Consider the following 16,663-nt stretch of genomic DNA (forward strand, 5'->3'; position numbering starts at 1 on the left):
GTCGTATTCTTTTGTAGCGGTAATTTTGCAATCGCGAGAATATCTGTTCGCAAGAACGCGGAAACCGGCGATGTATAATCTCAAATCTCAGTGAGATTCTTCAAGTTTCGTCGCCACGGTGAGTTATTATTTGCATTTTGAGGAATTAATTGGCGTGACATATACAACGCGCATAACTTTTCATGCAAATATTTCTCGAACTAATTAATATTAAAGACGAAAATTAGTCTTATGAAAGTCTTTAATTGCGAAAGAATTCGGTCGAGAAAAAAGGATGCATTCCACTCGGCATTACAGATGCTTCGTAGTTCAATCGATTCAATCGAGGAAAAGAGAAAGTGTGTGATTGGTCGATCAATTATACCCGAAGTAACCGTAAACGCCGAGTGGGGCGCTTGGTACTTAAAAACGCAGCTTACTTCATAAACATAATTATTTTCAGATTACTCCGCGATTAGCGCTGACGTCGGCTCGACATGCGCATGCGCCAAAGCCGTCACTCTCGCGCCTTTTCTTCACGCTTCGCGCCTCTCTATATCGCCCGGTCGTGGTTGTTTCGGTCGATCGTAGATCCCGATTTTCTCGCATCTTTTTCCTGCCGAAAGTGAATTGGCGAGTACGAACGAGCGTCGGGAGTATACCGAGTTAATATCGGGCGAGTGTCCTACTCTTTTGTAGTGATAATTTTACAGTCACGAGAGTGATCTTTTCTCAACGCGAAAACCGGCAATACATAACCGCGTAGTGATTTCAAATTTCGTCGCCACATTGATCACGCGAGTAATCTTTATTTACATATGCAGAAATTGAGACCGCGTCGCGTTCGTTTTTCCTCGAAAGTGAATCGGGAGTGGCGAATTAATATCGGGCGAGTATCGGGAGTGCCGAATTAATGTCGCGTGTATCTATAAAAGACACATTGACTCGCAAGAGAGAGAGAGAGAGAGAGAGAGAGAGAGAGAGAGAGAGAGAGAGAGAGAGAGAGAGAGAGAGAGACAGTTGGCGCACATTTCTCTTGAAGCGGCGAAAACGACGGACTCTCGTCGAAACCATCTGAACTGGAGCAGAGATACATATATGAGAGCTATATATCACATATCGGTGAGTGAGCAGCAACACTTGACACGTTTCGAGTACAATAGTTTATTTTCATGTTGTTCTTCAGAGCATCCAAGTACATACAATACTCGATATATAATGATTCAATAATGTCATTAAATACGAAGTACGAAATCTATCTAAACGCTAATTGTTCGCTAGATCGGTACTGTTTGCTTCGTCTTTCGTTATATAAATGAAACGCTCGATATCGATCAATTATTGACAATTATTAATATGTATATATTTATTTATATATATAGGTAGGTAAGCGTTTTGTTCTTCAATTTTTTTTGTCGTAACACTGCGAAGCATCTGAACCTACATTTGTGTGTGTGAGATAAATCGTGGATACTGAAATACACATTTTCATAGAAATTATATGCCGCAGCTGATGCACCGCCTAACATGCACGTGCGCATTCGCGGCTAAAGTCGCATTTAAGAAAGTTCGTAGAAACGTCAAGCACACACACACACACATATTGATGGGAAGACCGCGTATCTCTTATCAAAATAATTTCATCGCACTCGGATGCGTTCGCGGACAATGCGATTGTACTCTCTTTGGGGGCGTATAATTGAGCGCGAATGAGAATTCTTCGATTCTTATCGTTGGAAGATCGCAATCCAAAAGATAAAAAAAATTTCTCCACCAAGAGATACTCGGTAAAATCATAAATATAATTTGCCAATAATTGTGTATACGGATATAAATAAATTATCAAATAAATCAATATAGTTTTTATCGAATACGTTATATAATATATATGCTATCGTTAATTTTTTTTTTATCCCGATAATCTAGACATAGATATATATATATATATATATATATATATATATATATATATATTCTCTCCACCGTGCAATTTTTTGATGATCAAGTATCATTTTGATTGTTTGACGTCGCTTTGTCCGCGAATGCGTTAATTAGCAACGAATGTGCGCGAAATAATATTACACTTTATTAACGAACCTGCCTATATATCCGATGTAATAAATATTGTGCGACCTGGCCGTTTGGCACTCGCGACGATTGTACGATGACGAAGGTAAGGAAATGTAGGAGTCTGCAGCTATGCTTTTTCCTCGTATTTGTTAAAATTTTCGTATAAGAATGTTGTGTGTGCTCGTACATGGATGCGTGTACAAGAGTCAGAAATTACGTCGGAGATTATGATTTCGAGATGGATCCAGACAATTATCGAAAGGATTATGTATAAATTATAATTGGGTCTCTCTCCTATACTTGGGTGGGTGAATGATATATTTGATACTCGTCTCGACAGATATCAACAGACAGAAGACATGTAGATATGTATCGTACCAACTGTATTTCAAGTAGCTTCTTTTCGAATAGGGGCGATAGTCAGAATAATTTTCTTCAGGATCGATATAATCTTTTTTTTTTTTTTTTTAATAAATGCGAGAGAAAAGCGAGAGAAGTTTAAAATTTATATAGTAGAGGAAAATATATATATATATATATATATCGCACGTTAATTATTAGCGGAGATAATATTTTGCAATGTTTTTGTAAATTCGGGGGGTTAAAAAATTTATTTTCCCGCTTCAGCGACTTTTCGGACCAATATTTTTCTCGCCTATTTTCCCGTTGTAAGTTCGAGGATTATTAATTGAGGGTACTTTGTAATCTCAAACCAAGAGATACAGTACCTAAAAGATTAGAATTAATTTTCGTGCTTGGCTCTATTGGCCGGATTTGTAAAAATCACATTTATTTATTTATTAAATACTGAGAGCCGTTAAAGATAAAAATATTTCTTAAAAATATTCTTAATAAATTTATTAAATAAATTAAATAAATTTTATTATTAAATAAATTTACTTAATAAATTTATTAAATAAATTTATTTCTGCATTTTTAAATTAAACATTTTTTTTGGATCATTTAACTGGAAGCGGTATAATTAAGTGTATTCCATATTTAATAACTGTAAGACGATTTTGCTAACGAGGTTCATTTTAGTAGAATCGGAATAAAAAAGAATTCTTAGAATCGTTTCAACGTCTAAGATTATAAGTAACGGGATTTTCTTTCAATTTTTATATAATTAAAATTGATTATGTTTATGGTTATATTCCTAGACGTTAAACACACGCGCGGTCGTAAAAATGTCATTATTATTGCGATAGAAATTTATCCCGCTGACACAATAATTCCGATAATTCTGTGCTTTAATTACCGTTGACGATTTCACGATTAATCGATTTTAGTTAATGCGTGTTCCTGGATTCCCTCTCGGTTCTCTAGATACGCTACTCTCACAAAATATATGACACCATTATTACGCATGAGAGCATCGTCTAAAGCGTCTAATAAACCTCGATAAATTTTAATTTACACCGGCGTGTGGTACATGGTATCTTATTACTCGTTGATCAAAATTCTTTTCGATAGTATCAGTCGTGATGATCTAGCCGTTTTAATCTATCCACCCCCTTAATCGTGATTCCACTCTTCTCGTCTCGCGAGATTGTAGCGCGATATATATAGACTAGGACACTTTGTTAAATATATATAAATTCATATCAAGAGATTTCTGTTTTGTTTGTCTCGTTCGTTGAAAAATCATCTAAATGTAAGTTTCTCGAAATGGAAGATTTGTTTTTGCGCGCGACGTTGAAGATGACGACGAGGCGCTTTTTTTTCTTTTTATACTCGAAGGAAAGTCCGCGGTATCGCGTTGCTGCACTCGACCCAAAAGATTAGTTGCATCAGGTTATCAAGTACACTGCCTACACGATACCTGCCGACAATGGATGCCGTGAGAAAGCGCGTTTTCCACTTTTCACACATGTTTGCTAACTTTATCGAATAGATATCTTTGAACTTGATACTGATACTGTTTTTCATCGGAATTATTCGCGGTGAAACGAAAACGCAACATGAACGTTTGCGTATAATTTCTATAACGTTTTTTAACATATTATATTACTATAATAATAATAATAATAATAATAACGTATTACATTTTTAATATAAAATAAAATATTTTTTAAAATATAAAATATTTTAAAAAATTAATATAAAATATATATTTTTAAAAATATTATTAGAATATTGCGGTAGTGAATTATGAATTTGCGTATGTAAATAATAAATTTAGAAAAATCAGATTTTTAGAAAATTTTCCTCTTACATTTGTCCATTTTTTTTTTCGTCTCGTCATCATTAACCGTCGCAGCTGCGCGCTACCATATATTATAATTATATGTGTATTAATTGATTTGATACGTTCAAATTACGAAATAGACATTGAATATGAAAGAATATTTGGCGAAGTGCTTGAAAAAATCGAAGAGAGATTACAGTTTTATATATTAATTGTAGTCTAAGGGGAAAGATCGATAGCGACGTACGTTTAGATCGCATTGAATTGACCATCTAGTGGATAATAGATTATCACGAGTATCGAGAGTGTGATGGATTGTTTTTCTTTCTTTCTATAAAGTATCGTATCTGAATTGTATTTAGATATACGTGAATTTTAATTACGCGCGATCGTATTAGGGTCGGTTAATCGCGTATGTGTGTAGCCACGATAGTAAAATATATAGTGCGACTTTGAATCTTATTTTCTTTGACAATAATTTGCACTGGCCTTGCACTTTGTATCATACTTCTCCGTCAAAGGTTTGGACTTTGAATGTCCCCATGTGATTTTACACATTCACATTTTTTATAGTAATTTTTTTTTTTTAAATAGTAGAGTACGATTGTGTGTCTGGCGTCCTTAGGAAAATATTAAATTACTATAAGCTCATGTCGATACATTTTTCATTTAATGAGGTCACCGATTCGCTACTGAGACGCGACACGCCGGTATAAAAAAGAAAAAAAAAAAAAGAGCAATCGAAGGTAGTATCGAAGAAAGTGATTCTCATTCATCATATTTACAGTGTTGATTCACAAAAATAGTTATACTGAATTACGCAGAATTCGTTTACACTTAATTAATTAATATTCACATTCTTAGTTATTCCTAGAATGAATATGAATAGAATGCGAATTAATCTGAAAGTTTAATCTCAAAATGACTGTGTTATTGCGTCCCGTTATCGGTAATAACAAAGCAAACGAAGCGGCGCTTAAGGACCGACGTGCAAGTAATTAGCTGAAATTATTGTCATTGATGTGTTGTCTAACTTATTAACGAGATTTTAATTAATGAGATGCCAAGGATGCTGTGAGCGCTGAATTTGCAAAAGTACGTCGAGGCGCACACAAGAGTACGAAGTACTTTAATCCACTAGATTGTACAAAATGGTAAAGTCACCGTTGTAAAATGTTTTCTTAAACATTTGCACGACCGCCCTACACTTACGTTTTCCCTATTCAAATACATTTTGCAAGGCTGCATATATATAATATATATATATATATATTATGAATTTTTACTTTTTACGTTTTATATTAACTAATAAGACTTTGCTGACGAACGAATTACAGGTATACTTCCGTAATACGGTAATACTCGACCACAGGCACGAAATAGTCCAACCAATATAACAGTCGTTACTATCAATATTATATAATAGTATAAGTATCATTACGAGATTTGCACTATGGCTTATTAATATTATTATTATTAATTCTAATTAATTATTATTATTAATCTAATTATTTGTAGTTATCAATATTTCTGGTGTCCAAGATCAATATTATTTGCACAAAGAACCACATAAGCCGAAAGTTATTACGGATACTTTTTTCTAAAGTGTAATTGCGTAAAAAAAAAAAAATTTTTTTGCAGACAAGAGATAGGCACTAACAGAAAAAAATCTTTTCTCGAAAAAGTATCGCGTTAATCGTTGAAAATAATATGCAATATGGATTTATCGTATGTGTATTTCAGCAAATAATTTTTTTTCGATAAAACGTACGCGTTTGAAGAATAAAGATTCTTCTTGGTGTTATTTTTTTAAAATCATTTTTCTTCGCTACATGCAGATCATTCCAAAACTATTGCACTGGTTTTTTTTTTAAATGACGCGTACTTTAACTAATTTAAAGTTGCCTCTTCCTCAGTCATATATATTTCAAAAGTCATCTTTCCTCGAGACTCCTTCAAAGTCTCGGAAAGGCTTGCGTCGAGAAAAGACTGATTCCAAATTGATCACAGGTAAAACAAAGTGCGACAGTTTTGGAATATCCTCGATATCTAGGGGCGCACGCGAGACGAGTATGCGCGTATACGAATGCCATGAACAATTTGTTTCTTTTAAAGAAATCTAAAGCACCTAATCTCGAAAATTGAGGTAGAATTATAGGAGGTGGATTCTCGATTGACTATACAGATAATTCGAAATGCACTGCTAAAAGAAATGAATATAAAGGATCTCGTGAGGATCAAATCTCGATAAGAAATTATCAGCAGTGCATCTTTTATCATCTGCGCAATCAAACAGGCCCGTTCTCCGTTTTAGGATCAGGGGGAACAACATACACGTATAGACTATTAAAGAATCTCTTTTAACACCGCGATTTTTTTCTAACATGTTCGCGCAAAAGGTAATCGAGCGATGAGATCATGGGGGGGGGGGGTTTCGTTTATGAGATCTCGGTCGCGATTCTACACCCGCTCTTTTTCGCGTTTAATTTTATCTATTCGTCAAATTAGAGAATATCACAATCTCACGCGGATGACCTTACTAATTATCTCGATGCGAAGATCAGCTCGAATCTCGGTGTCGTGTCAATCGATTTACGTGTACGAGGAGAAGGAATCGCGTTTCGCAGGAAACAACGAGAAACTCGTGACTGAACCCGGGAGAAAACTAGCACGAAAGGAAGTATAATAATAATGTATCATTGTTTTCCCGCGAATGTGTTTGTACGATACGAATGTACTGCTAACGCTAGTTCCTCGTCTCTCTCGTGTGTTTATAAAGTACTCGTGATGAAGTACTACCACATTGTATATTATTGCGTAGAAATTGTTCATAGGTACATATATACTTAACGATATATTTACGTGAGCTTATTTCTCTCTTCTGCAGACAAGCGCGATTAATTAGCGCGACAATCATCTATCATCTATCAATCTCTGCGAGATAGCGGAGATCATAATGGGTGGGCAATAATAATCATAATAATAATAATAATAATAATAGAAACTCAACACTTACGATCGAACTCGCCCCCGTTTCCCCCATAGAAAATATTTTGTGCCGTTTTATACAAAAAAATTCAAACTTACCGTACTATTATTATATATCTTAATCGATATGCGTATTCTAAGTAATTCAAAGACCGAGCGATAACGTATGATACAGAGTCTGTACAAAAGCATCGCGTCAATATATCCGTGTAAGTCCGTGTATTTTCGCGATTGCAACGTGCATATTATTATCCTTACGTCGGATCCGCGAGATTCCGATTCACAGATTCGTGTCCTTCTTTAATCGCGCTTCGTGACAGCAACACGATCGCTAATATTACTATTCTGTAGGAACTTGTGAGGATATCTCGGTCGATCCAGATGCGAGGTGCCGCGGTCATTTTCTAGCTATTATTTTTTTTTTCTCGAGACGCTTCGATAAAATTCAGTGCTAAAACGCCCAAAGAGAGATGAATCCATCATCGACGACCTCGGATCTCGCAATTATTCGCGGTAGTTAAGTTTATGAGCACTTGTGAATTATACACCGTATAACTCGGAACGTTTCACAAAAAAGTACGTACCATTTTGGACAATAGAATAGTAATTCGGCGGATGAATTCTGGGAAAGTTGGAGAGAAATGTATAGGAAAGCACGGGCGTTCTAGCGTTAAATCGATGATCGCGACAGATACGATGCTTTCGCGTCGTGAAATAATGTTTTTTTTTTGTCCCAACTCTGTATAATACACACACGCAGAACGATATTTTTCTTTCGTGCATCCCTACTACGTAGATATACATACGTGTGAAATGCACGAATGGTCAACGCAAATTGCGTACGCTTAACTTTGTATATGTACAGATGTTGCCGCTTTTAACATTAATAATACTAGGTTTATCGCTAGAGAGATTATACATTATATATTAATCGCTTACACATTGTTTTTATCTCGTTATCAGCGATGCGATTCAGTTCTCGCGCGATCAAATCATTCTTTTTTTTTTTCGAGAGAGAGAGAGAGAAGGCACGCAACAATGATAACGTATTCCGATGTTATCATCGTCACGAGATGTCGCGGCCGAGATAAACATATATTCCGTAGTAAGCCAGAGGAATATCGTCCGTACGACAGATTTTCTCGCGTCTCCTGAATGAATCTTGCCGTAACGTCGTGAAGAAAAGTACCCTCTCTACGTAGCACCTATTTCGTCAATTTGAAATCGTGTATTTAATTTAATCGCGAACAAACATCTGGAGATTCGTTATCTGCGCGCACGAAGGGAACTCGATGATTGCAATCGGACTGCAATCCGATTTTACTTACGCCGATTTCAATCGTATTGCTAGAAATTCATTTTGAACGCATGAATATTAAAAAGAAAAATGTATCTCGAGCTCTTCTTCGTGAGCGCGTGCAGATTCTAAATCGTGTTCGATGGAATATTGAACGATTTCCAAGACGATTCTGCGTGAATCGCTGTCTTATCTCTTTTTGTGGCATCGAGAAGGAGCTTTGATACTTTGATGCGTGCAATCGCAATGCACGGAGTGTCGGAAATATCCGATTTGAGAACGATCTTCGAGAGATAAATCTTTCGCGTCATTTCGCGACAACGAAAACGTCGTCAAATCGGACAGTCCGTTTCGTACGAGCGGCGGAAATTAGGCTGCTTTGCAATCTCGAGTGGTGACTGAATAATGGTGTGTCTTTGCCACAAAGTACATCCCTGACCGCCCTGTTGCCGCCCCCAGGTTACCCTCGATAGACCACCTCCTGCCCCACGAGTCTCTTTTCGTCTATCTCTGCTCGATTAGTCGGTTACAAGTTACAAGTATCGTATATTTCGTTTCGTAAATATTGCAGTTTCTTGCCGCGATCTTTTTTTTTTCGCTTAAAACTTGATTCTCGATGCAAAGTCAATGCCTAAAGATCATATTTTTTTTGTCATCTGTAGATTCAGCAGCGTGATGCGAGAAATCTGAAGAATGGCAGGTGTTTGGATACGTTAACGAATGTGCAGGATAAGTGTCTTTTGCACGGGTGGATTCGTACAAGCGTTTTTAGACTGACTGCCATCGTTCAAATTTCTCTAATTAGTCGATGAATTGAGTATACAAACATAAAAGAGGGGAAAGCCGTTGGTCGACTTTTCAAAAGTTTCAAACGCTGCTTTTCGTCGGTTTGCTTTCGAGCGGAGAGCTTTTTAAGCTTTCGCACAATACGTCACATTTTCAAAGTCTTACGCGTTACAATCATCATGCAGATGTATATGTATAAGTATGCACGCGCAAACTATCCTTCCTGTAACTGTATATAATGTGCGGATTTTGTGCGCAATCTGTTTACCGAAGTTGGCGTAACACGGAAGCCGAGATTGATCTCGGCAAAAGTTTCGACAAAGTTTTTCACACCTAAAAAAAGGCACTGCGATCGACATTTGTTAATTATTGTCGTTGCACCAACTTCTCGATATGGAAGAACGATTTGTTTTGTGCGCAGCCATATGTCGGCGGAAAAGTTTTGTTTCTTTTTCATTCTCGCGAGAACAACGAAATGAGACTTCGAAAAGTGTATTGTATAATAAAATATACAAACATGTTAAATAAGCCACGTTGACTCGATTCGCAGTTCATGGGTATCATGGATTGATATTTAATTTCGTGATTTATATTAAGACGACGCGTCTAAGTTACGGAATACTCTAGAATCTGACGTTTAAAAGCAAGAAAATGGTAACGCGAAAGTGAAACACTGTTATTCACGCAGCGGCGGTGAAATGTATTTAATTGTAATCTCATTTTAAGAAACTTTTTATTCCTGAAGAGATGTAATTCGGTTACGCTAAGGTGAATATAGGAATGAATTTCATTGTTCGCGCAAGCAGTTTTTGCTACGTCTCTATATAGCGAATTCACGGGTCTCAAAGTGTAAATCAGATGATCGGAGTATCAAAGCAGACAATTTCGCAAATCATATAGACGCGCACATTTTTCATCCGCCACTTTCGCATTCGACTCCATGTGATGCCAGCTCGGCTTTAACTCTTCGTTTTTTTCACGCCTCGGTCGCCACGCGTGGCGGAACTCGACCGTGCTAAATAAGTGCTGCCAAGCTCGTCCGCTTTCGAGTAAAAACGCGCGCGAGTCTGATGAGACAAACAGCGGCGTGTAAATTTGTTTTTCATTCGTTAGAAGTCAGAAAGTACGCGCGACAAAACGAATCTAGCGAAACGTACACGTCGACATAGCTAAGCATCTTCAAGCGATTGTCCAAGCACACCGAACCATTGCATTAATATTTTTAAGCAGGTTTACCATCATTTTCAGAGTCATTAACCAAATACCGAGACTAATTTTTCCGCGGTTCCCGATCGCGAAACGTGAGGGTGCCAGCGTGTGGCTGAGCGAGTTCTAACATATTTTGAGACCAGCAACGGTTCTGTTGATTTAATTCCATTCTCGTCCAAAATCATCAATCAAGGGCGTCCAGAGGAACGCTACTACTCTTCACCCGTAGCTTCCGAATACCGCGAATACGCGCAAAATGTCGCCTATTATGGCGACTACGAGCATATTCCGGCCAGGCGAGGCACCTCCGAATAAAGTACTACAGTATTCCGACACGCGGCTGACGCGGGACCTGGTTGTCGCCGCGACGGCGACGACGATCCCGCGACCTCCGGCTGTCGACGTGTACGCGCTCCGTTGATGGGGCAGGCGAGGAGGTTCTCCCTAGAAAAGCAGAAAGGAAACCCGGGTGCGGCGAGCGTCCCCCTTGGCCCGTCGGGCCATCCCAAACTGTCAGACGGACGGGTCGCTGCCGGGGACGGAGCCCGTCTTGCTGCCGTCGGCGCCAAGTCCGCCACCGTCGCCGTCAGCTCCCCCGCCCTCTCCGCCCCTGTACGGCGAGCCGCCGGCCCCGCGCGCCGACAGACCTCGGAAATCCAGGTTGTACTGAAAAGAATAGCAGCAAGAGGCAAGGGGTTATTATACGCCGTGGACGCTTTTTCGGGGAGGGGGGGGGGGGTTGAATGAACGATTGAACGAAAGCTCGTCGAAGACGTCTGACCAAAAATGCACGAAATTTCTCGTAGGCCGATTTTTCGACGAGCTTTTGATCGAAGGCTAATTTTTTACGCTTCAAGGTTGTCTTATAGCATTCGGAGAGATTATTCTTGAAGAAGAGAGAGATGCCACGTGCTGTGGCATTGTTACGCTCTTGCCGTCATACGTGGCGAGTTTGTTTGCGATCTAGTTAGAAAAAGTGCATATCGCATACTCTGACAAAGGAACAAGTTTAACATATTTTTATTTAACATTTTTAATATCTTTTTTCAAGAATTTTTGCTGTCTGAGAATTTTTTTCATCTCTCTCCTTATTAGAGATATTTATTTGTCAGAGTATCTGAAATTATTGGAAAGAAATATTAGATTTCATTACGAGATACATTGCCATTCCTGTAAAGGTAGCTGAAATGGATTAATTAAAATCGATTATTATTACATCGTGTTGGTTGTGGATAGACAATGTGTCATGGGGGTCGCGCTGCGGTGTATTATTAGATCGAGATGAAATTGGTATAGCACGCGTGTTATATAGCAACAAAGGAAAAGTTTCAAATAAGGTCTATGTTAACTATAATAAAGATAAGATCTAAAAAATAATAAGCCGCGAAGCGACAAACTAAAATGCAATAGATCGTATCGTCATAATTTCGGTAAAATTACTTTATTGCGAATATACAGTTATTTAAAAAAAAAGAATAATTTTGAAATTCGTCGAAAAAGAAACATAATTTTTTATGTCGATAATTATATCGTCATCATTGTCGAAATTACGACGATTCGATTTCTCATGTGACGTGATCGAAATTAGGAAATACAAAGCAAAACGGAAACCAAGGCCGAACCTGTACGAAGGACGTATAGTGTTCTCGACGTGTGCGTGCGTGTGAAACGTTTTCACGGACGTGCCACGTGCTACGGCACGACGTGTTACTGCTACTATCTCGGTAGCGTCGCGTGTCTTAAGTGCTGCAGCTGTGCGTGGTGCAGCTGCAGCTGCAGGAGCTGCAGATTCTGCAGGCAGTAGGGCGGCTGCTGTGTTCCAGGCGTCGTGAACGTAGTAGATAGGACGGATGGATGACCGAAGCCGCCGGAATTCCGGCAGGATCCGGGATTAATGGACGGGCCGAAGAGCGATGATAGGGACGACGGGCCGAAACCGGGGGACGGTTTTAGGATACTGTGAAATTGCGCGGACGTGAGCGGATGGGGTTGCACGTAAGGGCTCGTGGAGGGCAACAACTGCGGGCTAATTGGGTACAAACAATCCTCTTCGGCCTGGCCGGGCACCGTCGTCGGGCTGAGCTCCATATATTGCGGCATCACGAGATTGTGCTAGGCGATGAATAGAGAACGGAAGGAGAATAGATGATACACACACACACTCGATTTTTCGATCGCGAACGCGGAGACTCTGCGACTTTGATTCTACAGATCCTGTGCGAATATGTACTTGAAAACGAGCGTATTAATTTGGCAGACGGAGTCTATGCGATTCTGTAAAAATGGAGACGAGATATAACATTTAATGTCGATGCGACAGCTAAACGTTTTGACAAATATTCGCATAGAATCGATAGAGAGAGAATTTCATATAATTTCTCAAATATAATATTTTTAAACATAATTTCTCTCTATTATCGTTAGATGATTTTCCGGAAGGCTAAAGCTACCTGTAAATTTGCCGTATTCATTATCATTTTTTTTTTTTTTTTTTTAAGAAACGAGTGTATTATGAATTTAAATTCAATTAATATACAGGCAACCTCAGTCATAAAGAAAATGATCACATATCTTTGTCTATTTAAAAAACAAGTCGATCGAATATTCCCGTAGCTCACCTTTGTGGCGCAGACGAAGCACGTTGTGACCACTTTCGAGATCACATTCATGAGATTTTTCGTTTCTTGTATGACATTGTCGACTTTCGTAAACGTGGCGGCTTTGCCGACGGTAGGATTCTTCACGGTGAATTGTAATTGCTGAACGTAAGTCGGCACTCGATCCAAATTTTCCAGGAGATCTTTCTTATGCGGTCCACCTGGTACCTGCGCCCATATAACATTGTATACAAACTTATGTCTTCGTTCGTGTCGCAAGGCAAACTTGTTGGCATTCGATTCTCAACGATTCGAAACAATCAGTGACCGGTAATATACATCTATATAAATTATATAATGCTATAGTATAACATTTAATTACTCGCCATTTATTAAATATAATTTTAATTTCCATATTAAAATATTTAGGTGTCTATAATTATGGCAATAATTTTCGACCCTTATATTAATATTTGATATTATTACAAAATGAGAATAATGTATAAAATAAAAGCACGGATTAATAATCGTTGAAAATTTCTGAATGTATTTACCTTGCGATATTACTACTGGTCATATTTAACGCATTTCTTAGAGACTCTGTAAAGCAATGACTGAGATTCTATTGTTTGCAGTTTATTGTATGACTAATAATAAATACTTTGTAGTATATATGTATCGTAGATACTTGGAAGTTTGCATCTATAAAGTTAACAGAAAGAAGATCTTCTATCAGTCCTAGTAGAACACAATGCAAGACTTTCAACAGAATGTGAAAAGTTGTTCAAGATAGAGATCAGAGTGACTTGTGTGAAGTGGCAGTGAAATAGTACAGACCTTGTTATTTTTGCAAGCTTCCTTTACATATCATTTTTTTTACGAAACGTATTAATATCAACTATATATTTGAGAAACCAACGAGAATAAACCGTCTAGATTTTAATTTTTTAAGTTATGTTTTTAAATATGCGTGAAATGTTTTAGAATCTCTAATTAAATGGTTTTTTTTTTAACAAATATATATATTGTCGTTCGATAGAACGCGCGATGCTGGAAACTGGCAAAAATTTTGAGACATAATACTCATGCCCCAGATAGTGGAAGGAGAGGGACCACAATGCACATAGACGTCGTCCATAGACGGAAGCATTCCCGTAGCATCTAAAACACACCTTACTAATCGTACACAAAAGTCGTATAAATGTACACAAAATAGATTCGCTATAACATAATCATGAACGTTCATTATGACAGTTCAAATGATTTCGATTTCCGGAAAGATCGTTGAATCGTATGCCGAGAGAATCACGTAAACGTAAAACATTACAAATAAAAAAAAAAAAATGTCAGTTTGGCACGAAAACATGAATATTCTCGTACGAATATTAAATGAGTTGTCACGTTACAGTTTGAGATGATAAACGATAGAGTCTTTTTTTTATAATTGTTAATTATTATTAGAATATATCGTTCTCAACTATTATACTCGTCTTCTCAGCATATTTTTTTATCTTTTTACATTTTATAAAATAAAATGATTCTCTATGTTACTCGTAATGACCAGTAGGAGAGCATACGTGCGTGATGTTGCATAGCAATATGTACGTACGTATATAGAATAATATATACAAATGTAGTGACAAAACATTCAACAACAGTGTGAAACAGTGAATGATGTAGAGACCGTGATGTATATATATATATATATATATATATATATATATATAAAATATACATATATATACATATAGATACATATGTACAGAGAATGATTTAAGGCGAAAGTGTGATATCTAGATATTAGTTAAAAAAGGGTCTAACGTAAAGAGAGAAAAAGTTACCTGGACAGAGACATTCAAGAGCGAGGGTTTATAAAAAAGGGTTGTATAATACAGAATATATTACAAGGTTAGCGTTTTGTTGTTTCTCTTAAGAAGAGTAATAGAAAGATCAAAGTGGTTTCAGGTGACTATATATATTCGGCCTAGCTAGGAGGGGGGGGGGGGGGGAGAAGGAGGGGTTTAAAAGTGGGCAGCAAACGTGTTAATTCGAACATGTCTAATGCTAATAACGCGTGTCGAAGCTACTTCTGGTCTGGAAAGCTACATCTGTAGTAGCGTGTAAAGTAGTGACGCGAAAGAACACTTTTTCATATGACTGACTTTACATATATAACGCTTCTTGAAATATCCCAAATTTTCTAGTCTCCGTTGCTATTTATACCGTTGAAGAAATCGTGAAATATTATCGATGATGCTGTCGCGTCTCGCTCTCGAAGCTTTCAGAAATTAAGCTTTAACATGTAAAATCCCAGGAGTCATATCGACATATCGACGTATGTCTACTTTCATTGTAAAATATAAGCGATGCACGAATACTTGCACATTTCTACGTACGATGAGATTTCTATTATCGAACGTTAAAATAGCAATAATTATTATTAGCATCTCCGAAATGAATATCTAGCGATAATGGTGTTAATGACATTTAATATGACAATTTAATCGAGTAGATTTTCAATCGGGCAGACTCGATGCAGCTTCGACGTTGCGACTTACGAAGAAACGAAACTCAATAGCGTAATGTACAAGTAAAAAGATTTCCAATATAGCGAGGATAATTAAGAAACTCGGAATCAAGTCCAATATAGAGTCCGTATAATAAAGAATGGTAAAAGAATGATTATATATAGAAGTAAGGGTGATGTATATAGATCTTTATATATAATCAACATCAGTCCAATTAGAAAAAATGTGTGTCATCTCTCTTTCGATCTACGTCGGCCGTGTTAGACGATTGGCACATACCTGGTAACTGAATTGTCTCACAACCTTGTACAATCTGTTCGCCTCCTCGGCGAAATACTCAGCTTGGGTGAACAGATCCTGGGTGGTCTTGAGCGCCCCTTCGCCCCGCGTGAACTGATACATCGAGAATGCCATCGACGACATGTTCTTTGCCCGCTTCACAATGTCGTTGTTCTCCTCCAGAGCGCTTCCGCTCTCCTGCCACTTTTCCGTCTCGGCGTCCATCTCCGAAGTGATTAGCTTCATCTCGAGACCCGCCTTGGCTATCTTTGCCTGCTCCTCGCTATCCAATCGCACCGGTTTCAACGGTTTGCTCGTTGTGCCGTGTTTCTGAAATAAACCGGATAATATCGATAATTCATCATATATATATATATGTATGTGTGTGTGTGTATTTTGTATTGTATTTCTGGACTATCGAAAGTATAAAAATGACATCCGCGTATGTTGCACGTGTTTTTGACACGCATCCGACTAGAGCTAAACAATTCGAGCGACATGTTTTCTTTGTAAAAAGCGATTTGTATGCACAAGCTGTGTGCTGCAACTGTTTGCATCGAGGCAAATTGTTTACGTACTCCTGGTCGCGGCAAGGACATGTAAACTTGCTTCTCTGGCCGATTTTGACTAAGTTCCAGGACATCTTTCGCTACTGTCGTCACGTCAGTCATGAGCCACTGCCACATGTCGGCGAATACTATAAAATGTAAACAAATGTCAAATACGGATTAGCGTGATAGAT

At 37.9% G+C, this 16,663-nt stretch overlaps 1 protein-coding gene across 4 annotated transcripts in view; it reads right to left on the bottom strand.

Moving 5' to 3' along the window:
• Positions 1-1,127: 1,127 nt before the first annotated feature.
• Positions 1,128-16,663, bottom strand: part of Alpha-catr (alpha-catenin related) — a 62,140-nt gene continuing 46,604 nt past the window's right edge. For 3 of the 4 annotated variants that reach the window (XM_083033414.1, XM_083033416.1, XM_083033415.1), the window contains 5 exons: positions 16,500-16,618; positions 15,922-16,251; positions 13,136-13,342; positions 12,140-12,629; positions 11,055-11,183 (listed from right to left, as the gene is read on the bottom strand). In XM_083033414.1, coding sequence (XP_082889540.1) covers positions 12,234-12,629; positions 13,136-13,342; positions 15,922-16,251; positions 16,500-16,618 — 1,052 coding nt within the window. In that variant the 3' untranslated portion in view covers positions 11,055-11,183; positions 12,140-12,233. Of the gene's footprint in view, positions 11,184-12,139; positions 12,630-13,135; positions 13,343-15,921; positions 16,252-16,499; positions 16,619-16,663 lie in introns of all 4 variants that reach the window. The other variant, XM_083033417.1, reaches the window with a different exon arrangement.

This window comes from Prenolepis imparis, unplaced genomic scaffold (assembly GCF_030444845.1).
Source record: "Prenolepis imparis isolate NDT839.2.m4 unplaced genomic scaffold, iyPreImpa1.0 SCAF_3, whole genome shotgun sequence".
In the NCBI taxonomy this organism is placed as follows: domain Eukaryota; kingdom Metazoa; phylum Arthropoda; class Insecta; order Hymenoptera; family Formicidae; genus Prenolepis; species Prenolepis imparis.